Raw genomic sequence first — 27,914 nt, 5'->3', positions numbered from 1 at the left:
GGCCACCCCCAGCTCAGGGTCCACTCCAGAGCCCTCCCTGCCTGTTGGCACCAGAACGTACACTGTGTATGCCTGTTTGTGTGCTTTTTACCTGTGGTACCCCCTGTGCCTGGTGCTGGGCAAGGCACAGGTGTCCAGTAAATACGAAGTAGAGAGGCGTGTGAAGGGGGAAAGGCAGGAAGAGACATGGAATTTTTTTTTTTAAACAGATGTAAATTTATTTATTTATTTATTCATTTATTTATTTTTGGGTGTGTTGGGTCTTCGTTTCTGTGCGAGGGCTTTCTCTAGTTGTGGCAAGCGGGAGCCACTCTTCATCACGGTGCGCGGGCCACCCACTGTCGGGGCCTCTTGTTGCGGAGCACAGGCTCCAGACGCGCAGGCTCAGTAGCTGTGGCTCACGGGCCTATTTGCTCCGCGGCATGTGGGATCTTCCCAGACCAGGGCTCGAACCCGTGTCCCCTGCATTGGCAGGCAGATTCTCAACCACTGCGCCACCAGGGATGCCCGAGACATGGAATTTTAAAAGCCCAACCTACTTCTTCAGTCTCCAGTGATTCCCCCCGTATTCCCTGCACTCCTGCCACCTCATGCTCCAGTCCCTGTTCCCTGTGCTTTCCCACCCCCAAGCTATTCCTATGACTGGGGTGCCCTTCAAGACCGCCATCCTTAGGACACCTTCTCTATTCTCCCTGGATCTCCACTGCATTATGTCTTGTGTGACATGGATCCCATTCTACTTGTAACCTCGCAGTCAAGCCAATGGGCTTCGGAGTCAGACACGCCTAAATGAGAACTCCAGTACCCGCAGGTACTAAGCTCCTCTGATCTCAGGCTTCTCAGGGGAAAGAGTCGCAGAGGCTTCAGGGCCTGAATGAAGGGTCCCAAGACCTCTGCTTCAACCCTAGCAGTTTCTCATTTTTCCTGTTTTGCATGTTGGGGTTCCCCATAAGCTCTCCCATGACGAAAGGCCCTGCTGCTAAAAAGAAAGTTTAAAAGTGTTGGTTTTGAAGCTAGTTGGGCCCTCATGAATCTTGTTGGAGGTGAGGGGGACTCGTGGTAGAAAATGGACACAGGCGTGAGGAATGAACCATCTCAGAGACCAGGAGCTGGTTAGTGGGGCAGGGTTGAATGCCCCGCATTCACTGCTTTATAGTCGGAATGCATTATGGGGGCTGCAGGGGGAGGGGTGAAGGCCAGATCTCAGGGAAGGAAGGGGCTCCCTGTCTCCAGTGTTTGTTGGGCCTGACCGCTTCCCTCGCCAGACTCAAAGCCCTGGGGGTGAGCCCTCCAGGCAGTCAAGGGCAGGCAGGAGATGGGACAGTGAGGGGAGGATGTGTTCTTGGGGTACAGAATCCTTGACTGCAGGGTCCAAAGGCTCGGGGCCAGCCACCAGGAAGCTGTGCATACCTACGGCCCGTGCTCCCTTGTAATCACATTGGTAACTGTCCCCAATATGGGCTGCCACCGCCGGTTCCACCTGAGCAAGGCGCAAGGCCTCATGGAAAATGCGGGGATCGGGCTTGGGCCAGCCGGCAGCCTCGGAGGTCAGCACAAAGTCGAAGTGTTCCTGCAGACCAAGACCCGCCAGGATGTCCTCCAGTCGTCGGTCAAAGTTGGAGACCACTGCCAGCCTCAGACCTCGTTTTCGGCACCCCCTCAGGGTGGCCTCAGCCCCCTCCAACACCTGCCAGGTGCGGGAACTGCTGAAGTCCTCGTACAGCTGGTCAGCGATGGGGGCCACAGCCTGGGCATCCCGAACGCCTGCCTGGTGGAAGGTCTGCAGGACCACATCCAGCCACCACTGGCGGGAGGTGAGGCCGCGGCTCAGGCCATAGCTGGGGAAGCTGTGGCTCTGAGCCCTGTACGCCCGCCCGAAGGCCTGTCCCAGGGCCGCGGCCTCCACCTCCAGCCCGTGGGCCCGGGCCTTGGCAGCATACTCCTCCCCCACGGGGTGGCGGAGCCTGAGCAGCGTGTCCTTCACGTCCCACGTCAGCAGTTGTAACTGGAGCCGGCGCGCCATGGGTCTGCAGGAGGGGGGCCAGGCCACCCCACTCGCACCTCTGCCTCAGGTCCGGGGGCCTCTAGGGGAGGTCGAGCTGGACGGCACTGCACCGAACAACCTGATGGTCTTCTCTTTCCAGGCTTCGTGGGTCAGATCTGCTGGCACTTAGGTAACGTCTTCACAGCAGAAGATCCTGGAGTGTGAGGGCAAGTGAGGTGGAAGTTCAGGCCTCGGAGTCCGAGACAGACTGGGTTCAAATTCTGACACTGCCAACTCACTGTGTGACCCTAAGAGTGTCACTCTCTGAAGCCGAGTCTCTTCAGGTGTAAGAAGAGCCCAGTGACTCAACCTCATAAGACTGTTGGACTAAAAGATTATCTGTTCATTCCACCTATTATGTGCTAGATGTTGGGAAAGGGACAGATTTCTAGGCCTCATGGTATGCACAGGCATTAAAGAACAGGGGATACAGCTATCGGACAAAGAACTACATGAATACTTAAGCATAACGAAGACAGCATGTACCATGAGGATATCAATCCAGAAACCCGATTTAGTCTCTGTTGTCAGGGAACTTCCTAAGCAAGTGACGTTTCAGTGGAGATCTGAGAAAGCCTATTCAGGAAATGGAGGTGATTAAATATTCCTGGCACTGGAAACAGCAAGTGCAAAGGCCCTGAGGCAGGGCAAGGAGTCTGGTGCTTTGGGTAGATAGGGGCCAGCTCAGGCAGGGCCTCGTAGGTCAGCTAAGGAAACAATTATTATGACTGCTATTACTATTGTTCGGAATGTGAAAGACGGCAGAGTCCTTGCAGATCATCTGACCCACCCCTGGACTGTTCAGCCAGGAAAGACTGAGCCAGAGAGGGGCAGATATTTGCCTAAGGTCACAGCCAGCCAGCGGCACAGCCAGGACTAGAACCCAAACTTCCACATTCTCTGGCCAGTACTCCCTTCCACTGCTTAGACGTACTTGGATATAAATTAAAAAAAAAAAAAAAAATCTGATTTTAGTGAACCTGTACAGCCCAGGACAAAAGGCAGGACAGAGCAGCCTGTTCCTACCTGTCTTAAAGCCTCTCTCAGCCCCAGATGATGACGCCTGCCTGGGTGGAGAGCCAGTGAAGGATTACTGACCCAGTGCACAGAAAACAAATTCCTCAGCCTAAAGTCTAGAGGCTGGACGCAGCTTCTTGCCCCAGACGGAACTGATTCCAGACACCCAACCTGTTCAGCTAAAACCTGAGGGGCCAGAGTTCAGAGTGCTGCCAAGTTGTTGCCGAGGGACGGACTTGGCTGGTGAATCTGGGGACAAGCCCTAGAGGAAGTTTGTCAAGGAAATGAATTTCAGTCAGTCTGGAACTTAGGGAGACCCGTCCAAAGACCCTCTCACTTTGCAGATAGGTAGATGGAGGCCCAGAGAGGGGCGGGAACTCGTCCAGAGTCACGCAGGGAGCCACTGGCATAGCTAAGACTAGAACAAAGGGCCCACAGCGTTTTCCATTTCTGGAAGCCGAAGTTGGGGCCTCTGGCTGCAGGCCGGAATTGCTCACCCTCCCTCCCCACCTCCAGGGCTCGGTGGCGCCAAAGTCCAGGTAGCCTGCTGCTAGAGCGACATCTCTACCCCTGCGGTATGCAGCGGAACCTCCCGCGCCAGTCCCCGGGGCACACGACCCACCTGCCTCGCGGGGAAGCCGGTCAAGTAAGCCGCAGCCGCACGCCTGCTCGGGAAAGAGCGCAAAAGCTCGGCGGCGCCCCTCTTTTCCTGTATCCCAGCCCTCCGCCTGCCTTCTCCGCCTCGCCCCGCCTCCTCCGCTTCGCCTTGCCTCGCCTCGCCCCGCCCCGCCCCACCCCCTCCGCCCCGCCCCACCCCACCCCCTCCGCCCCGCCCCACCCCCTCCGCCTCGCCCCGCCCCGCCCCTTCCACTTCTCCTTTCTGTCCTCTCCGCTCGCGCCCTCTGCAGCTTCACCTTCCTCAACCCGGAGCTCTAGTCCCCCATTACCGTGCTCCTCTGCCCTCCCCGTCCCTTCCGTGACCCTCTCTGCCCCTTCGTAAGACCCACTCCTCCTCCCAAGGATCCGGACACCGCCCGCCCCCCCGGAGGTACCCAGCCTGATTTAGGAGGGGGGGATTTGGGTCCCGGTCTGGCTTGCTGAGTGTTGGGTAAACTTGGGCAAGGCGCTGCCCCTCTCTGGTCTGAGTCCCCAGTCGGTACTAGGAGGGAATTGCTTTCAGGTGGAAACCTGTCTTAACCCAAGACAATTTGCTGAGGGTAGAGTGAGGGTAGAGTCCTCTGCAGTAACCTGCTGATTTTTTTTTTCTTTTGATGAAAAAAAGGTTGTCGTGTTCATCTCAAAAACGTTTGAAAATACAAAGTGTACAAAGTGAAAAGCAAAAGCCCAACCTCATTCATTCACTAACTGCTTATTGAACATCTACTCTGTGCCTGACCCTGTTCTTCACGGAGGATATAGTGAGAAATAAGACGGGGTTCCTGCCTTCATGCAACATGGCATGGCAGACAAAAATCAAGATTTCAGAAGTGGTAAGAGCTATGGAGGTAGAAAACAATGGTTTCATGAGCAGTGATGGGGGGCCTCTGTGTTTTGTTTTGTTTTGTTTTTTAAATTTATTTATTTTTATTTATTTATGGCTGTGTTGGGTCTTCGTTTCTGTGCGAGGGCTTTCTCTAGTTGTGGCAAGCGGGGGCCACTCTTCATCGCGGTGCGCGGGCCTCTCACTATCGCGGCCTCTCTTGTTGCGGAGTACAAGCTCCAGACGCGCAGACTCAGTAATTGTGGCTCACGGGCTCAGTTGCTTCGCGGCATGTGGGATCTTCCCAGACCAGGGCTCGAACCCATGTCCCCTGCATTGGCAGGCAGATTCTCAACCACTGCGCCACCAGGGAAGCCCGGGGGGAATCTCTTTGGATGAACCAGTTAGGGGAGGAGCAAAAGATCTGAATGGCAGCCAGGTGAAGCTTAAGGACAAGTACAGCTGAGCAAGGGCAATGGCCTCCCTATTTCCCAACCACTTCCCAGGGATTGCTGCAGTTTTGGTTGTTATGCTATCAGACATTTTTCTAGGAGCACACAAATATGCATGCAATTTTCTTTCTTTCTTCCCTCCACCCCCCCCTTTTTTTTTTAATAAAAACAAAACATCCTCCTATATGCCAAGGCTGGTCTGTTCATTTTGTTCAGAACTGCCTCACCCTCACTGGGCTCAGGCCTGTGAGGAAATACAAAGTTCAGAGTCACAGACCTTGGCTGGCAAGGGAGAGCCTGACTCCAGGCCTTTCTCTTTTTCTGAGTAACTTTTTCAGCAGAGAAAAGGGAGCCTTGCATGTCACAGGAAAGCCAATGACAGGTCCTGCTATTTTGAAACAAGCTTCTTTTTGATTCATCAGTTCAAAAATGGGTCCACTTCCTGGGTATAGTTTCCTTCCTAAGGCAGATGACAGAAATTCCTAGAGGGTTTCATCCTTTGATCTACCCTGTGTGGGCTCTGGCCTGGTGATTGCTCCTGGAGAGACCTGGCATGTCACAATACTGGCTGCTGGCTTAGGTTATTTCTCTTTGAGAAACCAAGCTTCTTACATGAGGGCTTTTTCCTTGAGATTCTCACCCAAAAGCACTAAGTAAACCCAGGCTGGGCCCACCAGACATACATCTCTCTCTCTTTAAAATTTCATTTAGGGAATTCCCCGGTGGTCCAGTGGTTAGGACTCCATGCTTGCCAAGGGTGTGGCTTCAATCCCTGGTCAGGGAAGATTCTGCAAGCTGCGTGGTGTGGCCAAAAAAAAAAAAAAAAAAAAAAAAAAAAAAATCAAATTTCATTTACTTATTTTTTAACTTTTATTAAAATATACATAGAGAAAAGTGCAAAGAAGTGTATATGTCCTTGAATTTTTACAAAGTGAACATACCTATGCAATCAGCACCAAGACCAAGAAAAAGAACATCTCCAGAACCCTGGTGTCCCTGTCCTCTCCAAGTCACTTACTCCCATGAAGGGGAACCACTACCCTAACTTCTAAATGCATGGTTATACTTGTCTTTGAACTGTATCTAAATGGAATAATACAGCATGCACTCTTTTGTCTTGCTTCCTTTGTTCAAAATTTTAGTTGTAAGATTCATCCATGTTGCTATGAGTAGTTACAGGTCATTCATTCTCCTTCCTGTGATATCCCATTATATGAATACCCCACATTTTATTGTTGATGGACATCTGGGTTATCTCCAGTTTTTGGTTATTACAAATATTAGAAAATGTTGCTATGGACATTCTTGAACACATCTTTTGGTCACATGTGTACAAATTTCTGTTGGGTAAATCCCTAGATGTGGAATCACTAGGCTATACATATGCGTATGTCCAGTTTCAGTAGATGGGGCAAGTTTTCTGAAGTGGTGTACCAGTCGTGTGAGATTCCACTTGCTCCACAGTCTCAAAAATTGGTATTGTTGGGCTTCCCTGGTGGCGCAGTGGTTAAGAATCTGCCTGCCAATGTAGGGGACACGGATTCGAGCCCTGGTCCAGGAAGATCCCACGTGCCGCGGAGCAACTAAGCCCCTGCACCACAACTACTGAGCCTGCGCTCTAGAGCCCGTGAGCCACAACTACTGAAGCCCACGCGCCCAGAGCCCGTGCTCTGCAACAAGAGAAGCCACCGCAATGAGAAGCCCGCGCACCACAAAGAGTAGCCCCCGCTTGCCACAACTTCTGCGCACAGCAACGAAGACCCAATGCAGCCAAAAATAAATTAATTAAAAAAAAATTCGCATTGTCTATTATTTTTTAAATTTTAGGCATTCTGATGGATGTATGGTGGTATCTCATTACGGTTTTAATTTTAATTTCTCCATTGACTAGTGAAGATAACACCTTTTCATGTGTATTGGCCAAGTTTTGACTTAATTTACATGAATAACACATGCATAACACATGATATAATACATGAATATAAAAATGCACTTCAAGCTAAGGTAATACATAAAAGGAGAAAGTCCCTCTAAAAGCAATCCCTCACCTCTACCCCTTGCAATCCCTCCCCAACTTTTGAGCACTGGGCTTGGAGTTAGGAGACCTGAATCCAGCCTTGGTCTGCCACTGACTTGTGTGAATTTGGACAAGTCCCCTTTCTGAGTCTGTCTCTCATCTATAGAATTAGAGTGATGGTCTAATTATAGAATTAGACCATTACTTAGACGGTCTCTAAGGACCTCTTTACTTTGATAGTCTGAGCACTGTTTCCATGATTACAAGAAACTCCATGTGGTGGGAACGGCCATTTGCCCGCATATCCATTCTCTCCATCTTCCTTAGTAATGGAACCCCTGAGTTTTAGCTGAGCGCAGGGCTGCCCCACCAGGCTCTGTTTTCCAGCCTCCCTTACACAACTAGGTGTGACCATGTGACTAAGTTCAGACAAGGGCAGAATGGTGTGTACAACTTTCAGGTTGGGCCCTTGTAAGGAAGCGTCATGCCCTCCATTTGCCCTTCTCCTCTTTCTGCTAACTGAAAAGAGGACTTGATGGTGGGAACTGGACCCACCATCTATGATCACGAGATAGAAGCCGAGATGTGTTGAGGATGACAGAACGAGGCAGGAGCCGTGACCCACCACACCGTATAGCTGACATAGCCTGGACTACTTAGAGAGAAACGTATTTCCGTCTTAAGTTACCGTTATTTTGGCTTTTTTTATAATTACTACACTTGAATCCTGACTAACACAGAGTGACGGGGGAATGACTTTAAATTGGGTGTCAGGGCAGGTTTCTTTGAGGACGTGACACTTAAACCAAGATCTTAACAATGAAAAGGAAACAGTCATACAGATTTTGGGGGAGAGAATTCCAGGCAAAGGGGAGGACCATAGGTGCAAAAGCTCTGAGATCCCACCAGCCTTCCGTGTAAGGAGGGAGACCTTGTCAATCATGGTGCCACATCTCCCATTCCATTGTTTATAGGGACTGAACGGAGAGGCTGGTTATGTGACCTGAGCAGGGCCAATCAGAGACCTCCAGAGATTTGCTATGTGGATAATGGGATAGAAAGGATCTGTCTTTCTCTGGGATTAAGGACCATCTAAGGATCATGTTGCTGTCAAGTGGCAAAAGCCCATCTTAGAATAAAGCCAAGCTGAGGCAAACACATATGAGAGCTAGGAAGGGACAGAGGTCTCCATGAGAGCCTTTGACCCTAGATCCAGTTACACTTGACCTTATTACAGCCCAATTATGGAAACCAATTAGTTCCTTTTTTGTTACTGAATTAAGTTTCTGTCGCTGGCAACCAAGAGTACCCAGAACAATGCAGAATATGGGGTGTTGTAAGTCACAGGCCCTGATGTGTGGAATTGGCTGGCAGAGTCCACATGGGGCATATAATAGGTCAGGACTCCCCCTTCCCTAGTTGGGAAATTGGTAGTAAAATGTTTGGTTAAAATGCCTGTTGTTTTTGGGGACCCTCAACCATAGGCCCACTGAGGTAGTTTTAGGGACCTTTTTTTTAAAAAAATAAATTTATTTATTTATTTTTGGCTGCTTTGGGTCTTCGTTGCTGTGCACAGGCTTTCTCTAGTTGCGGCGAGCAGGGGCTACTCTTAGTTGCGGTGCGCGGGCTTCTCACCGCGGTGGCTTCTCTTGTTGCGGAGCACGGGCTCTAGGCGTGCGGGCTTCAGTAGTTGTGGTACACGGGCCCAGTAGTTGTGGCTCAAGGGCTCTAGAGCGTAGGCTCAGTAGTTGAGGTGCACAGGCTTAGTTGCTCCGCGGCATGTGGGATCTTCACGGATCAGGGCTCGAACCCGTGTCCCCTGCACTGGCAGGCGGATTCTTAACCACTGCGCCACCAGGGAAGCCCAGTTTAAGGGATCTTAGTGAAACAAAAAGTGAGGACGATGGAATGTGATGGCTATTTGTGGTGGCCTTCAGGATGTCCCACAGAGACAAGCTACCCTCCATGCTGGCACATCTGAGAGGGAAATAATAAAATCAAATCTTGTTGAGAGAGGCCCTTAATGCTCACCAGATGCCTGGAAATCTGAGAATAAAATGCCTTGTTGACTGAGTTCTCTGCCCAAAGATAAAATTACGACTAGCAAGAAGAAGGCACACAGCAGGAGACGGGGACTGTGGAGGAGCCAGGCCCCCCAGGACTACCCAGATCCCTCCAGCTGCCTGCCTGGTCATTACTGCTTTTGTAGACAAAACATAGCGGGGTGGGGGTGGAGCAGACAGTAGGCTGGTACCTCAGGTGCCGAGTCCTGACTCCAGAGGGTGCCGCTCACATAGACCATGATGCCTGAAGGCAACCCCATTACTGGAACTACTAATAGCACAATGTTAGAGCCATAATTTTGTTACTGTTTATTAGGAGGTGGTATGGCACAGTGGGTAAGGGTAGAGGCCTTGGAGTTGTGCTATGTGAGTTCAAATCCCAGCTCTGCTGTTTTTGGTGACTGGGGTCCTAGACCCAGTTCTGCCACAAACTTGTTGAGTGGCCTTGGGAGAGTCACATAAACTGTCGACAGAGCTTCCTCATTGCAAACCCAAGCTAAATTTAGGATTCCCCTTCCAAGCTTTCCCACCTCAGTAAATGGCCTATCAGACACCCAGGAGCTCAAGCCAAGTTCGTTCTTGACATCTAATCTACCTTCTAAATCCATTCCCTTCTCCATCCCCACTGTCACCACTCAGTCTAGGCCACATTTCTTATTTGCACTTTGCAACAGTGCTGTCAAAATGCTTTTATAAAATGCAAATCAAGAGTCAGTCATTCCCCTGAGTAAAAGCCTTCAAATGGCTTCCCTTTCTCTGGGAATAATGAGAAGGCTCTCCACCTTCCTTCAGCATGGCTTTTGAACCCCTGCATGGTTTGGCCCTGGTGTCTCTCTGCTCAGTTCAGGCCTGTCTTCCCCATCCTTCCCTGTGTTCCAGCCACCCCAGCCTTCCAGCTCATTTTAGCCCCAGGGTTCCCTCTGCCGGGAATGCCCTTCCCTGAACATGTCTCAGCTTGGTTGCTCATTCTCCAGGTCTAGGTTTAAATATCAGACCCTCAGGGAAGTATTTTCTGATCTTCAAACCAGGTCAGGCCCAGGTGTGGCCTTCACAGCACCTGTCACATCATTGATAACAGGTCCGCCTCTTGGTTTTCCTCAGGAAGACTCATCATCACTCCACTCAAAGTTTACCCTGGGGGCTCTAGACACAGTTATGTGCTTCCTGAGGACTGTTTGTACCTAAAGGGCAGTGTCTTTTTTTTTTTTTTTTTTTAAGAATCAGCAACTTTATTGAGGGTCCTGCTGTGCCTGTGTTTTGCGCTGCCCAGGGAAGCGCAGGTGCCTGCCCAGGACAGGCCAGTCTGAGCGCACAGGGAGTCACTGCCGTTATCTATCTCCCATCTCCATGTGCCTAGAACAGAGCCAGGCCCCCATATGTGCTTGGCCAATGATGAATGTAGGATGGCCTTGAAGGATGTTCCCCTCCACACTAACCAGAAATGAGCTCAGGGGCCAGGTGCCAGGAAGCCAAGAAACTAAGGTGGCGGAAGGTTCTGGTGTGGCCCAAGCCCTGAGACCCGTCAATGGCTGATCTCCCATGAATGTTTCGGGCCTCTAAGTGACTCTTCAAGTCCCAAAGGCTGAGGACAGAATGAGATCAGGTCTTCAGTTAAGTCGGCCACAGCTCTGGGGAAAACTACCAGGAGTCAGAGGGGAGCTGGTTCTGACTCATATAATTCCAAATTTTAAAACAGGTTGTACTGCTGTAACATCCAAACTAACCTTGCTTTGACTCTAGAGTTGGGATTCTCTGTCACTTTGCAGACAGGCAGGTGGACTTGCAAACTGGCGCCTCCTTAGCTGGGCCTGAACCTTCACTGGGGGGAAACATTACGTCACGTCACCCTCAGAAGAATGAATGGAAACCAGCTGCCCAAGCCAGAAACCCATGAAGGCATCTGTTTCCTCCCATTCCCTCCCTCAATCCCCGCAATGTGAAAGCATCAGCAAAATCTTCCTATTCTATCTCCAGAATGTATTCTGAATATATTCTGCTTCCTTATCTCTCCACTGCCACCACCCTGGTCCAGGCCACTGTCATTGCTCCGGGGGTTCAGCAACAGTGTCCCGACCAGGCTTTTTCTGGCTCACCCCTCCATTTTTTTCACAGGAGCAGAATGGGGGAAATTGGAACACATGTTAAGTCCTGGTTAAGATCCTTCAGATGGCTTTCTATCAGATGCAAAATAGAACCCAAGTTTCCTACAAGGTGCAGGATCTACCTTTCCAACCTCCAGTCCTGCAGCCCACCTTCCTCTTCCTCATCTGGCTCCCAGCGGCCCTGCCAAGCCCCTCCCACGGCAGGAGCCTATACGCTCCGTCATTCTCGCAGCTTCTGGTGTCTGCTTCCCTCTGCCCTCTGTAAGGGTCTTTCCTTGTCCCTCAACCTCATGGAGGGCTTCTCAAGCAAGGCCCATCATCTGTTATTCTCTGTCTCAGACCCTTTCTTTCCCTGGAAGCACTATTACAATGTGTAACTGCCTTATTTGTCTGTTTTCTTGTTGTTTTCTGTCACCCCTGTTCTCCTTGTATAGATTCCACTCAGAGACAAGCCAAGGTCTGTCCTGCTATACCCCCAGGACCCAGCATTGTGTGTGGGCACAAAGCAGACCTTCTCAAAAAATACCTCTTCAATAAAAATCCTTTTTGGTGGTGGCATCTCCAACAGTCAGGAACTCTCTCTTTGCTTCTGAATTTCGATCCTTACGCAGCGTTCCTGCTTGTTAATGAATAATTCTTTTCTGCTCGTTAATGAGTAATTCTTCTCTGGGTTTATGGCTCAGAGAACAACAGGAGATCTCAGGCAGCCTGGCAACCACTGGCCTGTGTGGGAATCGCCTTCCAGTGGAAGCGCAGCAAATCTCAACTCTAAACCCGGGGTGTCAATCTAAGCCTCAGTCCCAGTGTGCCCAGCTCTGCTGCCAGAGGCCTCGAGCTTTCCAGAGCTTTTGAGGGTCCAAGATTCAACTGCCCTCCTTTTCCGTTAATGCTTCAAGCCTTTCTCCCAGGCCCCACTGAGCCAAGGTCCATGATTCCTGGTGGCTTTCAAGCTGAAGCCACCCCAGAGGAAGGAGCTGGGGTGGCAGAGGTGAGCCTCAGGGTTGACCCAGGGGAGGGGTAGGGAAGCCTGGGAGAGCCCATGAGGATGTGGCTGTGAGTGGGAAGATTTGGCACGTTGGCAGAAACCACCCAGGGCTTCTGGGCGCCTGCCAGCGTGTAAGCAGGAAGAGGGCACGAGCACACAGTTCTAAAAGCATCGTTTACTTTGGTTTTCACTTCTCCAAGGCTCAGGAATTAAAAAGTTCTAGTTCTTGGGTCTTGCACACTTTCTCCATCACTCCTTCAGCCACTGCAATAGCTGAGGCGTGTAGTAGGTGATGATGATGTCGGCACCTGTGTTGGGAGAGAAGCGGGAAGCAGGGGAAGGGCAGGGCATCAGCTCGGGGAATACCTTCTGGGAGATGAGGGCCGGGGGTGGGAAGAAGGCTACCATGAAGAGGCACAGCCCACGGGTGTCACAACCTAAGACTGAGTTCAGTTCTGGTGAGTCCTAGCTCTGTACGTTGTGTGACCTTGGGGAAGGCATTTTCTCCTTCTGGGCCTCAGTTTGCCAATGTATAAAACTGCACAGTGGGGGAAACAGGTGAGCTGTGAGTTCCCTCCCAACACTGTATGCTCAACCAACAAAACCAGCTCCCATTTATGAAGTGACAAGCATATGCCAATTACATGTAGGATCTCATTTAATCCTCTTGACAACCATGCACCAGCTATCTTGTCCCTAGTTCATAGACAAGGACACTGAAGTTAGAGAAGTGGCTTGGCCAAGGTCTCAAAACCAAAAAATAATAGAGGGCTCTGCGTGCTTCACTGTTCCACATTCTGTCCTGCGGTTTCATGTCTCTTCCCCAGCCTGTCTGTTTAGATCTCTGGCATTTCCAGGCATGCGACTCCAGGCTGTCTCATGACTTTATTTCCCTGTCTGGGCAAAGTGCCTATCAGTCCCTGCAGCACATGTCAAAAACTCCCACCCCTGCTTGCTCACCTGCTCTGCGGAAGGCAGTCATGACCTCCAGTACAGCAGCCTTGAGATCAAACGCTCCGGCCTGGGCTCCATGCCACAGCATGGCAAACTCTCCAGAAACGTGGTACACGGCAAGAGGGAGCTCAGGGTGCTGTGGAGAAGCAGCGGGGGGCAGGCAGGTTGAAGTGGGAGGTGGGCACGCCTCTGGGAGTATCCCTTCCTCCCTGCTCAATGTGTGACCATATTGAGCCCCAAGCCCTGAGTCACTGCTGCTGCCGGCCTGGCCCATCCTCGAGCTGTTAAAGCAGAGCTGTTCAAAGGCTCCTGAGAGCCCTGGCGCAGAGGCCCACAGTGGTTCCCCGGGCGGGACGGGAAGGGTAGGGGGTGCTGGGGATTCCTGTTCCCTGGGCAGATTGCTCAACTCCGAGATTCTGCAGTCCCTCGATCAAAGGGCCCAGAATCTGTGGACACATTCTCATCTCCCCGAGCCCCCTCTGGCCTCTGCCCTGTGCTCACCTTGTTCTTTACCTCCCGCACGATGTCCAGGTAGGGCATTCCTGGCTTCACCATGAGCACGTCAGCGCCTTCCCGTACATCCCGGTCCTAAGGGATGAGTTATGGTGTGGGCAGTGCCTGGGAGGCAAGGTGACAGGGGGACGGGCCAGGTGGGGCTGGAGCTCTGGTCACTCACCACCGCGCGGAGGGCCAGGCCTCGTGCTCCGGGCGGCAGCTGGTAGCAGCGGCGATCACCAAAAGCTGGGCTCGACTGAGCTGCGTCCCTGAGAAGTAGAGACACCAGGGTGGGCTCCAGCTTTGGGTTAACGGGTCAGGGATTCAACAGCAGACCCCTGGCCATCCCCACTCACCGGAAAGGTCCATAGAAACAGGAAGCGAATTTGGCACTATAGCTCATCACTGATACCTACGGGCAGATAATAGGGGTCTCGGCTCAGCCAGCCCTCCAGATGTCCCAGGGTGAAGTGACAGGGAGAGAAAGGACCCAGGCCGGAAATAGAGGCCTGTGTCCTAGTCCCACTGGAGCTCTGGGCCTTGCTTTCTCTGTGTGAGGTGCAGACACGGGGGCAGATCCGGTCCAGGCTCTCTTACCTCCCCACGTGCTGCCTGCACCCCCCACCCCTACCCTGTTGCCAAATCCATGTGCCATCAGAGCCTTCTTGATGGCTTCCACGCGTCCGTCCATCATGTCCGACGGGGCCACCACCTGACATCCTAAAGGGCAGAGGGTGGCCTTCAGAACTCTGGGACCCTCCTATCCACCCTGCCACCTCCCTGACCCGGGGGTGCCCATCCCTGCTGGTGGCTCACTCACCTGCCTTGGCATAGGCCAGCGCCACCTCTGCCAGCCGCTGGCGGCTCTCCTCAGCTTGGAACGACCCATTCTCACTCAGAAGCCCTGCAGGACAGACAGCTGGGTTTGGGGAGCATCCCGGGCCTTGGCCCGTCTCCACCGCAGTGGGAGTGCTGGTGGCAGCAGGGCTGGTGGAAGGAGGGAAGCTCACCGCAGTGACCGTGGGAGGTGTAGGGGCACAGGCACACGTCGCAGGCCACCAGGAGGCCGGGGAAGTTCTTGCGCAACAGACGGATGGCCTCGATAGCCGGGGAGTCCTCGGAGTCTGCCGCAGAGCCCCGCTCATCCTAGGGACAGGGGAAGGACAAAGCGGAAGGACAAAGTCACACGAAGCCTTTGGGAGGCACAGTGGCCAGCCACCAGGGCACAGCCCCGGCCCTCTCCTTTATCACCACGACCGCCCCTGGACGAGGAGGCACGGGGAGGACCGTTCCCATTTTGCAGAGGGAAACCTGACTTGCCCATTCAGAGCTGCAGCCCTACTTAGCTTCCCGATCCTACATGGCTGCTGTTTCAAGGGCAGGGGCTGTGTCCGTTCACCGGTGGCCCCAGGGCCAGCACAAGGCTGGAGCGAGGGTGTGGTCAGTGTGGAACCTCAGCTTATCCTCACCCAGCCTCCCCCTCCCCTTCCCTCTGACCCCTCCTCTGATTTGTCACCTTGGGAACTCTGCTGGGGACGCCGAAGACTAGGACACAGCGCAGGCCCTCCTCCACCAGGGGCTTCAGCATCTCTTCCAGCCGGTTCACACCATACCTGCATGGAGGGGCTGAAGTGAGGCAGGTCCCAGGCTAGGGTCCCCCCACCCCTCTGGCCTGTGCCTCTGTTAAGAGTCAAAGTGCACATGGCACGAGGAGGGCTCAAGCCTCACAGTACACGGAGGGGCAGGAAAGCACCCACCAAACAGATGGGAAAACCGAGGCCCCACGTAGCAGAGCTATGGGATTCAGCTGTGGAAGGCCCCTTCAAGGTTCTGTTATTGAACTCCCATCTGAAGTTCAGCGTTCCTCTGCTGCGGCGCCTCTGGTGACAGGTAGCTCATTACTGCCCGAGGCTGCCTCTTTTGTTGTGGAACAACTCTGCCCCCCGAGACAGTCCTTCTGAGCTGAAGTCAGCCTCTCTGGATCTTCTACCTCCTGGGTCTGCTTCTGCTTCCTGGCACCTCCACCTGTGAAATTGCTCCCTCCATCATAACCCTGCCCTCCCCACTCCGTCTCCTACCTGGCCACTCCTGGGAGGCTGGCGATAGGCTGTTTGTCATCAGGAACATCCCTGCAAGAGTGGGGGATGGGCTATGGATTGGTAGCTGTGGGAAGGGGCAGTGGTGAGGGGGTGACTGGGAGGGGTGGTTGGGAAACTGGGAAGGAATATGGAGGTGGAGATGGTGGGAGGAAGATGGGATCCAGTGTCTGGTTCCCCTGCCTGGCCAAGCCCAGGGCCTGAAATAATAATAGGAACAACAAGAATAACAGTGACAACAAGCAACTGTACTCAAAGAACAGTACTCCTAGGAAGGAGTCAAGTGGTTAAGAACTTGGACACTGAGATCAGAAGGTCCTTGCTTGCTATCCCAGCCACTTACTGACTGGGTGACCTTGGCCAAATGGTACTCTTTGAGCCTCAGGGCCTTCATCTGTATCCTGGGTCGATTCATTCATTCATTCAACAAATATTTATTGAGCACTTATTATGTGTCAGGTACTGTTCTAGGCTCTGGCAACACAACAGTGAACAAAACAGACAAAAATCCCTGCCCTCGTGGAGATGACATTCTAAGGGATAATATCCGTATTCTTCTCATGTGAATACTGTCAGGGTGGAATGAGATAATATACATAGGTGCTTAGCATACCAGTACCCGGGACACAGTAAGCCCTCAATATGTATCAGCTGTGCTATTGTGACTCATCATGACTGCCACCTCTGACATGTACATAGTACTTTACAGCCAACAAAACATCGTCTCGGCTTCTGTCTTGTTGCAAAAACTCAGGATGACAGGCAAGGGTTATTTTTATTTTCCAAATGGGAAGACTGTATTCTCTTCAAGGTTTGTTTTTCTCTTAATGGCTGTCCTTAACCCAGCAGGCCACGTCCAATACATTGAGCTCCAAGCTGACAGCCCACTTTATCCCCGCAACACAGACACCTGCTCTGTTCACATGCATGCACACACACTCAACCCACCCCCTGCCGATCAGAGACCTGGCTCATTTGGGGACTCACGTGACAAAGATGGGGTAGATGAGGCTGGAGGCACTGAGGCTGGCGGTGGTTGCCTGCCAGGTCCGAAGCAGTGGGTGGAAGTAGCCGCTGTGCAGGACCGACTGGGGCTGCATGGTGGGCAGGGGGGACACAGGGCAGCTGGGTGGCTGGAACTGAGGGTTCCTGGGGGGTCTGCCTCGTGCTCAGCTCTGTGAGGGCGACGAGAGGCGTGTGAGACGTGGTCCCTGGAACCGGGAGGTAGTCACATACCCGCAGGCTTTTCCAGATTCCTGCTTCCCCTGTTCTCTACCCCAGTGCTACTCCTAGTGGGGTTCACCAATCCCTGCCGGTGTGCACCAAGATAAGTAGACACTTTCATGAAACTTCAGAAACTTTCAGAAAGTTTTCAGAAACTTCCAGAGCAAGTTGAATCTAATAATATAAAATCTGGGTTTGTATTTTATTTGGTCTCTTTTTCTAAAACAACATGTCTCTAATAATTCATTTTCATTGCATTTTATCAAAGAATCAGTCTGGGATGGACTGGACTTTACTATGAGAAGCCCTGATCTAGCCACCACTTAAACTTTGCCTATTCCATGAACAATGTCCATGGCCATGGCAGAAATTTTAGAAAAGTACAGATAAGCAAAAAGAGAAAAATTTCCTGTAATTCTACCTCTAGGGGAAAACACTGTTAACCCCTTGGTACACGGACACACACTTAAGAAGATTAAATCGCACTGTGCCGACAGACAGACAGACAGACACGCCTGTGGAGTGGCCATGGAGGCTGTCTTTTTCAGCCCGCCTCCTGCTGCTCCCCAAGCACACTCGGGTGCGGCTCACCCTCTTTCCCTAGGAGGCTGGTGCTCTTTCCACAACTTCCCCATCCCCAAATCCTACCAGGTTCTCCACCAGGCGGCCCCTCCTTCCCTCTCCCTTGCAGCATCTCTTCTTGCCCAGATCACAGTCTCTCTCATATACCAGTTCTCTGTGGCCTTATCTTATCTCGTCCCAGTAGGTGGAGCTTCTGCAGGGCAGGGTCCACACTTAGTTCATGTTTGCCTCCTGCACAGCACTCTGCCACACAGTAAATATATTTACCCACATGAAGTACAAGACAATATGCCCTAAATGCCAAATAAGGGGTGTAAGACAGAAGGAAGCTGGGGCATTAACGTTTGTTTCTTGAGCACCTACTATGTGCCAGGCCACGCTGGGCACTCGCACACGATTTCTCATCCAGTTGGCACCGCAGTCCCAGGGGGTCGGGCTGACTGAGCGCATCTCGGAGAGGCCGAGCCTACCATGAAGGAACCATGGCTTCCAATGTGAGTTAGGAGGTCAGAAGCTTGTTGGAAGAAGACAGGACTAGAACTCGGTTTTGCAGGATGAGTGGGTTCGGCTCGGCAGAGGGAAAGGGGAGAATGTTCCCTCTGGAGGGGAAAGAAGGGGCCAGGAGGACGGGCTGCGGACTGCTCTGAGGACTGAAGAGGCAATCGAGGATGTGTGTTTGGAGGGGAGGGGCGGCCAGACTGAGGACAGGGAAGATTTCTGAGCAGGGGGCAGGGCAGGGGCCTGCTCAGAGCCTGGCTTTAGGAAGATAATTCTTGCAACCTGAGCAGAGCTGACTAGAAGCAGAGGAGGACAGAGGCTGTGGGGCGAGAGGGGTGGGGAGGAGGGGCCATCCTAAGGCAGCCAAGAGGCAGTCTCTTGGGGCGGATGCGCTAGCTTGCTTGACCTGGAGGGCAGCGGAGACAGGGACAGGCAGGAAGAGGGCGGTGGGGAGCCGAGCCTGGAGAGAGAGGAGGTGGAGAGCTCCGTTTTAGACGCTTCCTTTTGGAGGTGCCTAACAGCCAAGTAGGGGGAAAACAAAGAGCCACCAATCTCTCCTTGTATGAATGGGACCTCAAGGCCCAGAGAAGGGCAGGGACTTACCCACGGCTGCACACTCTCTGGGTCTGGTTGGGGGGTCCTTTAGTACACTGATGATGCCTTCCCCTCCCCCTGCCCTCCAGCCTCCCAGGCCCCTTGGCTCCCTCCCAACTAGCTCAGGGGCCTGTTTCATCTGATCCTCCTCCTTGGCGGGGTTGGGGTTATCAGGAGCCACAGAGGATCCACTCCACCACCACACCCCTGGGCCAGCCACAACATCTGACACAGGGGCAAGCCAGGCCTCCCCAAAGATGTCCCAACCCCCATATGAACAATCATTTAGCAGATACAAAGTCCTGAGTGCCCATTTTGTACAAGATTTTGCTCTTAGGTCTGCTAAGGATTAGCCCAGCTCAGAGAGGTTAAGTCACTTGCCCAAGACCACACAGCTAGTGACTGAGCCAGAATTTGAGTTTGTTGTAGACAATGAGTGCAGGGTTTTACCTACCATACCCCATACTACTGATAAACACTTGATTCAGTAGGCGTTGCTCTACCTATACTATCTCTGCCTTGGAGAGACGGAGGGTATCAGAGAAAAATATACTGAGTGTATGTTGTGTGCTGGGCACTGCAATAGGTACTTTACACATATATATTATCCCATTTAATTGCAGAGAATTGTTCTAACTTTTAGGGATAAGGAGATGGAGGCTCAGAGAGGTTAACTGACTTGCTCAATGTCATTCTGCAGAGTCACATCATATTTTGAAGGCAGGTCTTTAGGTCTCTAACTCACTTTCCAGAGAACCTTTATAGCAGCAGGCCCCCAGCTTCTGGAATCCAAAGCTGCATTCCACTGGCTTCAACCCCACATCTACTTTAGAAGGCTGAGGAAGCAAATGCCTTCTGCTTATCAGAAGCAAAAGGGCAGGGCTGCCTAGAGGCCTTGCAGTCCAATTCACCCAGAGGAGACTGGGGGTTAGAGAGTGGTGAGGGGGAGGCCTTACTAGGGCAGTTCCACTTTTATCTGTTTTTTTTTTAAATTTTAGGATTCAGCGAGAGATTTGAGAAATGGGTGTTAGTGCTGAAAAAAATTAAAAAGTTGAACATCACCAACCCTGTTTAATCGTTTACATTCTGCTGCGGAAAGTAGGGTGCAGAAAGGAGACAGGAGTTGTTTGACATCCACAGCGAGTCAGGTACAAAGCTGGGTTTGACCATGGGTCTCCTGGCTTCTACTCAAGGGCCTGTTACCTGCCCCACAAATAGTCATTCTGTTACATACGTGCTTAATAAACAAACATCTGTTTTTTGTTGTTGTTGTTGTTTGTTTTGCTGCACCACGTGTCACCTTAGTTCCCCTAACAGGGATCGAACCCGTGCCCACTGCAGTGGAAGCGTGGAGTCTTAACCACTGGACCGCCAGGGAAGCCCCAATAAACAAAGATCTGTGCAGTAGAACAACAGCCCCTGAGCAACAGAGGTGCTTCTCTGTTTGCAGAGCCAAATCCAGGTGGAGGTTTTGCTTTGCCAAAAGTCCCTGAAAAATTGGAAGATTTTCACATACTTGGAAGGGGCACTTCTCCCAAATCAAGGGAGCCTGTAAGCCACAGCTTAAATCCTGTGACACCACACTGAAGACAAGGGCAAGTCACCATGGGATGCAGAACAGGTTAGCTTAACTGGAAGGCTGTAGCAGGCAGTGTAGAAAGAGTAATGTTTCAGGGTCAAACAGTCCCAGGTCTGCTCTGTGCTCTGTGTATGACTTTGGGCAAGGTTGCAGAATCTTCATTTCGTAATCTATGAAATGGGAATGATACTATCAAACTTGCAAAGCTGCAGAGAAGATCAGAGATAGTGAAGAGGTACATGCCTGGCACAGTAGCCACTCAGTAAATATGCAGCTACTTTTACTATCATTAGGAGTAGAAGTGGGCTGACTAGACCTCCTGGAGTGGATCACAGCTGTGCCCTCTGCACCACACCCAGAAGGGAGAACTTTCACTCAAACCTGGATGGGCCACAGGGTCTCCCAGGATATCTGAGGTGGGGTCCTTGCCTTCCAGCAGCTTATGTGGTGAAGGAGAAATAGTCACCATACAGATGCTACAGTAGAGGGGTGGACTATATGCTATAGGAGGGACCTGTGTCTCTTGGAATCAAGGATGGACGGCTTCATGGAACAGGCAACACTGAGGGATAAGTAAAATTTCAGATTGTTTGTGAAAGTATCTCCTTCCTTGGAAGGTAACTTCTTCAACTTGGGAGTAACCTAAGTTGGGCCCTGAGAACTACCACCCAGAGGGGCTGAGAAGAGATGCAGGGCCTGATCCCCCCATGTTGTGCTCCACTGAGGATTCCAGAGGCTGTGGTCTTGGCACAGAGGGTTGTGAGCTGCTGCCAGCGATGACAGGCTCTGCCACTAGCAGGGGAGGGCCAGCTAGGTAGAAGGTGGCCAGGGCTGAGAAATCCAAACCCCCAGAAGGGCCCAGGACAGCAGCTGTCAGGCAGTTCTGAAAAAGAGCCGACTGGCTACCTGTTTATTCAAACTGCATTTCCTGAATATCTACTCTGGGCCTGCCCCAGTGCTAGGAACAGGGATGAAAGAGAAGAAGGAGACCCAGGCCTTGACTTGGCTTTGAAGAGCCCAAATCTCCTCTGGAGCTAAAAGGAGAATCAGCCAGTTCCACAAATTCCTAGAACACACTGATTAAGAGGTTCCTTAAAGCTTGCTGACTACATCATTGAAATGATGGTGATACTGGGCTGACACTGGTCCAAGATCGTGCAGGGGGTCAGTGGCAGATCTCGGGCTAGAATCCAGGTCTCCAGCAGAGAAGTCCTCAATTTCCACCATTACTCCTTGATACTTTAAGTACAGATTTCAAAGCTGCTTATCAGCAGAGCTGGACTCCTGGAGAGCTCTGGGTGAAGGGGGTGAGGAAGGAAAGAGGCAGAACGGTGACTCTGGACCTGGCTGCAGTTGGCAGCATGAGGGTTACGGGTGCGGGTTTTGGAGTCTGTAGATGTGGGTTCAAATCCTGAGTCTGTCACCTTCCAGCTGTCTGACCTCAGAATCCTCATCTGGTAAATAAGGACTTGAACAGACCTCAATGGGCTGTTGTAAGACTGAATGGGCCAATGCATGTAACTTATGTACAATCCTAGCACAGAGCGGCTGTTATTGTTTGCACCTCCCTCCCCCATCCTGCGAGGCACCTCGGGCTCTCCACTGATGGAGACTACCCAAGCGGTCTCCAAGGGAACGGACCCCAGACAGGAGACTCGGAGCCCAGACCCGGGTCCCCAAGGGCAACGGCCACGCAGAGACCTCAACCTCGCTGCAGCAGGACATTCTACCTCTAAGAGCCTAAATAGGAGTCCCAGAGTCACTCCGTCCTCGGCTGCACCGCCAGCGCTTGTGGATTACAGCAGAGTCTGGGTCTGGGGACACAAGACTTTGATGCCACAGCCCCTGCCTCCAAGTCCGCCATCTCCCCGGGTCCAGTCCCCACTCACCTGCCTCCCTAAGGAATCTGAGACGCCACTCCCGCCACCGCTGCCGCGCTCTCTGGTCTCCCAAGTCCCACGTGGGGGCGGGGCGGCTCTCCCGGAAGCAGCTGCCTCTCTCACAGCCCGCCCCCTACCGCATGCAGGCCTCGCCCCCTGTGGGCACTTGGCCTGAGGTCGGCTCCGGCCGAGACCACGCCCACTCACGTCAGTAGGCCTTGCCAATCGGGTGTGCCGAAAGGCTGGAGGGCCCGCCCCTCCCTACGCTGAGGTTCGCTCCTGAGCTGCGGAAGTCCCGGGGGAGCCCACTTGGGGGCGCAGGAGCGGCGCGGCAAGGGTGCTGCGTGTGAACCGGCCTCGAAGGTGGTTAGAGGCCTGAGGTTTTCCTTATAGCCCCTCTTTTCCCAGCCTAGCGCATACTTGGCACTAGTTGTTTTTTTAAAAAAAAATTGGGTTTTTTTTTTTTTAACTTTCGGGTTTTATTTATTTATTTATGGCTGTGTTGGGTCTTCGTTTCTGTGAGAGGGCTTTCTCTAGTTGTGGCAAGTGGGGGCCACTCTTTTATCGCAGCCTCTCTTGTTGCGGAGCACAGGCTCCAGAAGCGCAGGCTCAGTAATTGTGGCTCACGGGCCCAGTTGCTCCGCGGCATGTGGGATCTTCCCAGACCAGGACTCGAACCCGTGTCCCTTGCATTGGTAGGCAGATTCTCAACCACTGCGCCACCAGGGAAGCCCACACTAGTTGTTTATTGAAAGAATAATTAGATGTCAAGGACATTAAAACAACACCATAGTGCCTAACACAATAACTAAGTCCATTTTTGCGGACTGAGCATTTTAAAGTTGTTGAGTTCAGCACCAGGCTGCCCTCCAAGTTTTCAGAGAAAATTTATTTCAGCGTAATTTCTCAGGGCTTACTTACTCTGTGTCATAGTTTGGGAGATGTGATGTGAAAGACATGGGCACTTTGGAAAGGCTCCAAGTCTGACAGGGGAATCAGCCCTGTCTATCTATTATGGGTACAATGAGAGATTTGACCAAAAGTCTGGGGGGGAAAGATGGGGCAGGAGGGATCTGGTGAGGCTTATGGGGCTTGGGTGAACTGGTAGCATCAGATGAGTGAAATAGGGGTCAGGATCAATACCCTAGCAAATTAACTCCTTTTTATCCCCCCTAAATATTTACTTATTTATTTATTTGGCTGTGCCGGGTCTTAGTTGCTGCACGCGGGATCTTTAGTTGCAGCATGCGGGATCTTTAGTTGCGGCATGCGGGATCTAGTTCCCTGACCACGGACTGAACCCATGACCAGGGATCGAACCCATGACCAGGGATCGAACCCGGGCCCCCTGCATTGGGAGTGTGAGTCTTAACCGCTGGACCACCAGGGAAGTCCCAGGAAATGCTTTGTGAAAGTGAGAGGGGGATTATTGAAAAGTCGACTTTGAACTGTGAAGGATGTCAGAGGGTTGTATTACACTTATTCTCAGATTTTATTTCTCAAAATCTGTACCCCAAGCCTGTTTTATACCTCTTTATATTCCAAGTCTAAGAGGCAGAGAGGCTTAATGCTGGGAAAATATGACACTGCTTAGTTCCCAGCTGCTAGAGTTCTGATCTGTGTTCCAATAAGGAAGGTGGTGGAAAGAAAGTAATGCTTTTTTGTGCATTAAAGAGTTAGGGACAGTACCATACATTTTACATTCACTTATCTAATTTTGATGACAACTATGTTACTATCCTCATTTTATAGATTGGGAAAACAATTGCCAGGAGATTAATTTGCCCCGTGCCACACTGGGATTTCTCTTCATTGCCTGCGAACCATATTCCTTCAACTCACAGAGGTAATTACTATTTATTTTTTCCCCGAGTTTAGATCCCCTGCCCAGCAGGTCTTTCATAACACCTCTCCCGGACTTCCCTGGTGGTCCAGTAGTTAAGACTCCATGCTTCCAATGCAGGGGACATGGGTTCAATCCCTGGGTGGGGAAGTTCCGCATGCTGCATGGCATGGCCAAAAACAACAACAACAAAATACCTCTCCTATCTCTGAGTTTATTGATAACTAAAAATAATTAGTACCATTGGATACCTCCAAGATCCCAAACAGGGTGGAAAATTTAAGAATGTTGCTGTTTGGTGTAATCTATTTTTCCCATGTCACTCTTATTCTTGACTGAGAGACCTGTTCCCACTTCTCGCACCCCCCCAAATATAATTTTGCCTTAATCTGTCACTCTTATCCATAAAAAATATTGTGAATGCAACGACATGAATCTTAAATATAACGCTGAGCAAAAGGAGTCAGACACAAGAGAACATATTGTATGATTTCGTTTATATGAAGTGCAAACCCAGGCAAAATTAACCTGTGCTGGAAGTCAGGATAGTGACTACTACTGGGGAGATAGGAAGTGACTGGGAGATCGAAGGTTCTTTTTAGGGTGCTGGTCATGTTGTTTATTGATCTCAGTGTGACTTTCATAGATATGTTTAATTAATTAATTAATTAAATTTTTTTCTTGGTTGCATCTGTGCCGCTTGTGGTATCTTAGTTCCCCAACCAGGGATTGAACCCGGGCCCTTGGCAGTGAAAGTGTGGAGTCCTAACCACTGGACCACCAGGGAATTCCTTCATAGATGTGTTTAGTTGTGAAAATTTACCAACCTCTACTCTTATTTGCACCTTTTAGTATGTATATTCTACTTACTAAATAAAAAGTAAAAAAAAAACACCCCAAACTCCCACTTTATTGAGTGCCTCCCAGGTAGGTACATGGCACTGGGCTGAATGCTTGTGAAGAGCATAAAAAGAACCAGATATTAGTGGTTGCCAGGGGCAAGGGGAGGGAAACATGGGGAATAACTGCTTGACTGGTATGAGGTTTTATTTTGGGGTGATGAACATGTTTTGGAACTAGATAGACGTGGTGGCTGTGAATGTGCTAAATGCCACTGAGTTGCTCATTTTAAAATGGTTAATTTTGGGCTTCCCCAGTGGTGCAGTGGTTAAGAATCTGCCTGCCAAAGCAGGGGACACGGGTTCGAGCCCTGGTCCGGGAATATCCCACATGCCGCGGAGCAACTAAGCCCATGCGCCACAAGTACTGAGCCTGCGCTCTAGAGCCTACGAGCCACAACTACTGAGCCTGCGTGCCTAGAGCCCGTGCTCCGCAACAAGGGAAGCCACCGCAATGAGAAGCCCGCGCACCACAACGAATAGTAGCCCCCGCTCGCCACAACTAGAGAAAGACTGCATGCAGCAACGAAGACCCAATGCAGACAAAAATAAATAAATAAATAACTTTATTAAAAAAAAAAGGTTAATTTTATGTTCTGTGAATTTTATCTCAATCAAAAAAGAAAATTGGTTCACCAAATGCAATATGGGTTTTTTCTTAGCTTTGACAAATGTACCATGGTTATGTAAGATTAACATGAGGGCAAACTGGGTGACGGTTATACTCTTTGCTACTTTTCTGTAAATCTAAAATTGTTCAAAAATAAAGTTTAGTTAAAAAAAAAAAATAGAAGCAAGGCAGTGGGCCACTGGAACGGAATCCCAGCTTTTATAAATTAGTGGTAAGTCACTTCTCTCTGATGAGCCTCAATTTCCCATCTATGAAAATAGGAGATTTTTTGTAATTTTGCATGGATAAGGATGGTAATCCTCCCACCCTCCAAATCCAAATCAGAATCTCTAGGCATGAAGGGCTGTGGTTAAAAACAGGTGAGAAACATTACCTTGGCCTAGTAAGGAAACTTCAAAATCCGGATACCACTACAGGATTGAGAGAGGTGTGGTTGGGAAAAACTGACGGATGACCTCAAAGATTCTTCCCAGTCCTTGAATTCTATTTTTTTTTTTTTATAAATTTATTTATTTATTTATTTTTGGCTGCGTTGGGTCCTGCGTTGCTGCGCATGGGCTTTCTCTTGTTGCGCTGAGCAGGGGCTACTCTTCGTTGCGGTGCGCAGGCTTCTTATTGCGGTGGCTTCTCTTGTCGCGGAACCCAGGCTTTAGGTGCATGGGCTTCAGTAGTTGTGGCACTCAGGCTCAGTAGTTGTGGCTCTCGGGGTCTAGAGCTCAGGCTCAGTAGTTAGTTACGGCGCACGGGCTTAGTTGCTCCGCGGCATGTGGGATCTTCCCAGACCAGGGCTCGAACCCGTGTACCCTGCATTGGTAGACGGATTCTTAACCCCTGCGCCACCAGGGAAATCCCCAGTCCTTGAATTCTATGGTTTTAAGTTATAGTCCCCACTCGCAGGAAACATGATTTTTCTTAGGGAGTCAAAGTTTGGTGAGAACTAAGGTCGTGTGGAAGGAGAGTTCTTTGGGGGATTCATTCTTGACTGGAGCCTTCTGTTGGGGTAGAAGCATGTTACAGAAGGTCAGGTGAGCCCACCTTAAGCAGGCTTTGAGTAACAGGTCTAGGTATGGATTTGACTTAACAGAAAGCAGAGAGGGACTGCAACATAGCAATGTTCCAGGAAGATCCACTTGGCAAGCAGTACACAGAGGAAGCTAGGGGAAGCAGAGATGAGGCAGGAAACTGAGCTCAAAGGAAGCCACAGAAGTCCAGATGGGACTTGAGGGCTTGGCTGAGTGGTGCTCATGGGAATTAAGAAACGACACGTTAAAAAAAAAAAAAAAAAAAGAAACGACATATTTCTAGGGACTTCCCTAGTTGTCCAGTGGTTAAGACTCCACGCTTCCACTGAAGGGGCCTCAGGTTCGACTGAGATCCCACATACCGTGCAGCACGGCCAAAAAAAGAAAACGGAAACAATATATTTCTAGATATATGCCCTTATGTTCATCGTGGCACAGCATTCTTTACAATAGCCAAGATGTGGAAACAACCTAAGTGCCCACCAATGAATGGATAATGAAGATGTGGTGTATATATACAATGGAATACTATTCAGCCATAAAAAAAGATGAAATCCTGCCATTTGTGACAACATGAATGGACCTTGAGGTTATTAAGCTAAGTGAAATAAGTCCTGTGGAGAAACACAAATACCGTATGATTTCACTCATATGTGGAACATAAAAAACTAAAACCCCAGATAAATGAACAAACCAAACCAAACCTACAGAGAACTGAGCAGGAGTTACCAGAGGGGGAGGGGCAAGGGGGAGGGAAAAATGGGTAAAGGGAATCAACAGTATGGTGATGAATGGACAGTAAAGTTTTGGTGGGTAGCATGTTGTAGAGTACACAGAAGTAGAAACAGAATGTTGTACACACGAAACCTATGTTATAAATCAATATTACGTAAATTAAAAAATTTTAAATTATACAATTAGAAATGAATATATTAATATAGAATGAGCAAACTGAAGTTAAACTTGAACTATTTTGGTAATCCTTAAATAATATTCTTCTGCTCCAAAAGCAATCAAATACTTGATAACAGTGCCTATGATGTCTAGAAGCCACAGAGATTAGTCTTTAATTTATCACACAGAGTACAAATGTTATGCTGTGTATGTATCCAGACTTCACATTCTCCTTAGGCTACTATTATGAAAGAAAACAGATTATCTTCGACAAGATTATAAAAATGATTTCTTTCCTATTCTGAAGCTGTTCTGTTAATTCAAAGGGAAATGAAAATATGTACAGAAGAGAAAAACAAAAATAAAAACAAGGCCTTGCTGTGTACATGCCACCGTGCTAAAAGTCTTCTGTTATCTTTCAAAATTCTCCTTTTAAGGTAGGTATTAATACTGCCAATTTAAAACTGAAGTTCAGTGTATTTAAAAAAAATCATTTGCACGATAACCAACTATGAAGGACTCAGTGTATGCTGTCTTCCCAGAGACATAATACTGTGACATTG

The 27,914-nt window shown here is 50.3% G+C and overlaps 2 protein-coding genes and 1 long non-coding RNA gene across 4 annotated transcripts; 1 reads left to right on the top strand and 2 right to left on the bottom strand.

Moving 5' to 3' along the window:
* Positions 1-238: 238 nt before the first annotated feature.
* HDHD3 (haloacid dehalogenase like hydrolase domain containing 3) lies at positions 239-3,794 on the bottom strand. Its single transcript, XM_068553605.1, has 2 exons — positions 3,684-3,794; positions 239-2,198 (listed from the first exon to the last, which is right to left on the bottom strand). The coding sequence occupies exon 2, from the start codon at positions 2,021-2,023 to the stop codon at positions 1,268-1,270; it is 756 nt and encodes a 251-aa protein (XP_068409706.1). The 5' UTR covers positions 2,024-2,198; positions 3,684-3,794; the 3' UTR covers positions 239-1,267.
* A 170-nt stretch (positions 3,795-3,964) lies between these two features.
* Positions 3,965-6,759, top strand: LOC137770866 (uncharacterized). The gene is made up of 3 exons (XR_011075252.1): positions 3,965-4,109; positions 4,344-4,551; positions 6,525-6,759. It is a non-coding gene; the product is annotated as an uncharacterized lncRNA (long non-coding RNA).
* A 5,561-nt stretch (positions 6,760-12,320) lies between these two features.
* On the bottom strand, positions 12,321-22,210 carry ALAD (aminolevulinate dehydratase). Of its 2 annotated transcripts, none has more exons than XM_068553308.1 (12): positions 22,072-22,210; positions 16,693-16,916; positions 15,688-15,738; positions 15,126-15,222; positions 14,620-14,755; positions 14,430-14,513; positions 14,241-14,329; positions 13,966-14,021; positions 13,791-13,878; positions 13,616-13,702; positions 13,121-13,250; positions 12,321-12,468 (listed from the first exon to the last, which is right to left on the bottom strand). In XM_068553308.1, the coding sequence occupies exons 2-12, from the start codon at positions 16,803-16,805 to the stop codon at positions 12,410-12,412; spliced, it is 990 nt and encodes a 329-aa protein (XP_068409409.1). In that variant the 5' UTR covers positions 16,806-16,916; positions 22,072-22,210; the 3' UTR covers positions 12,321-12,409. The 2 variants fall into 2 exon arrangements, with proteins under 2 accessions (XP_068409409.1, XP_068409408.1); XM_068553307.1 differs by having other exon boundaries at positions 16,693-16,880; positions 22,072-22,208.
* Between the last annotated feature and the right edge of the window lie 5,704 nt (positions 22,211-27,914).

Source organism: Eschrichtius robustus, chromosome 10 (assembly GCF_028021215.1).
Source record: "Eschrichtius robustus isolate mEscRob2 chromosome 10, mEscRob2.pri, whole genome shotgun sequence".
Lineage (NCBI taxonomy): Eukaryota > Metazoa > Chordata > Mammalia > Artiodactyla > Eschrichtiidae > Eschrichtius > Eschrichtius robustus.
This window is presented reverse-complemented; position numbering and strand designations above follow the sequence as displayed.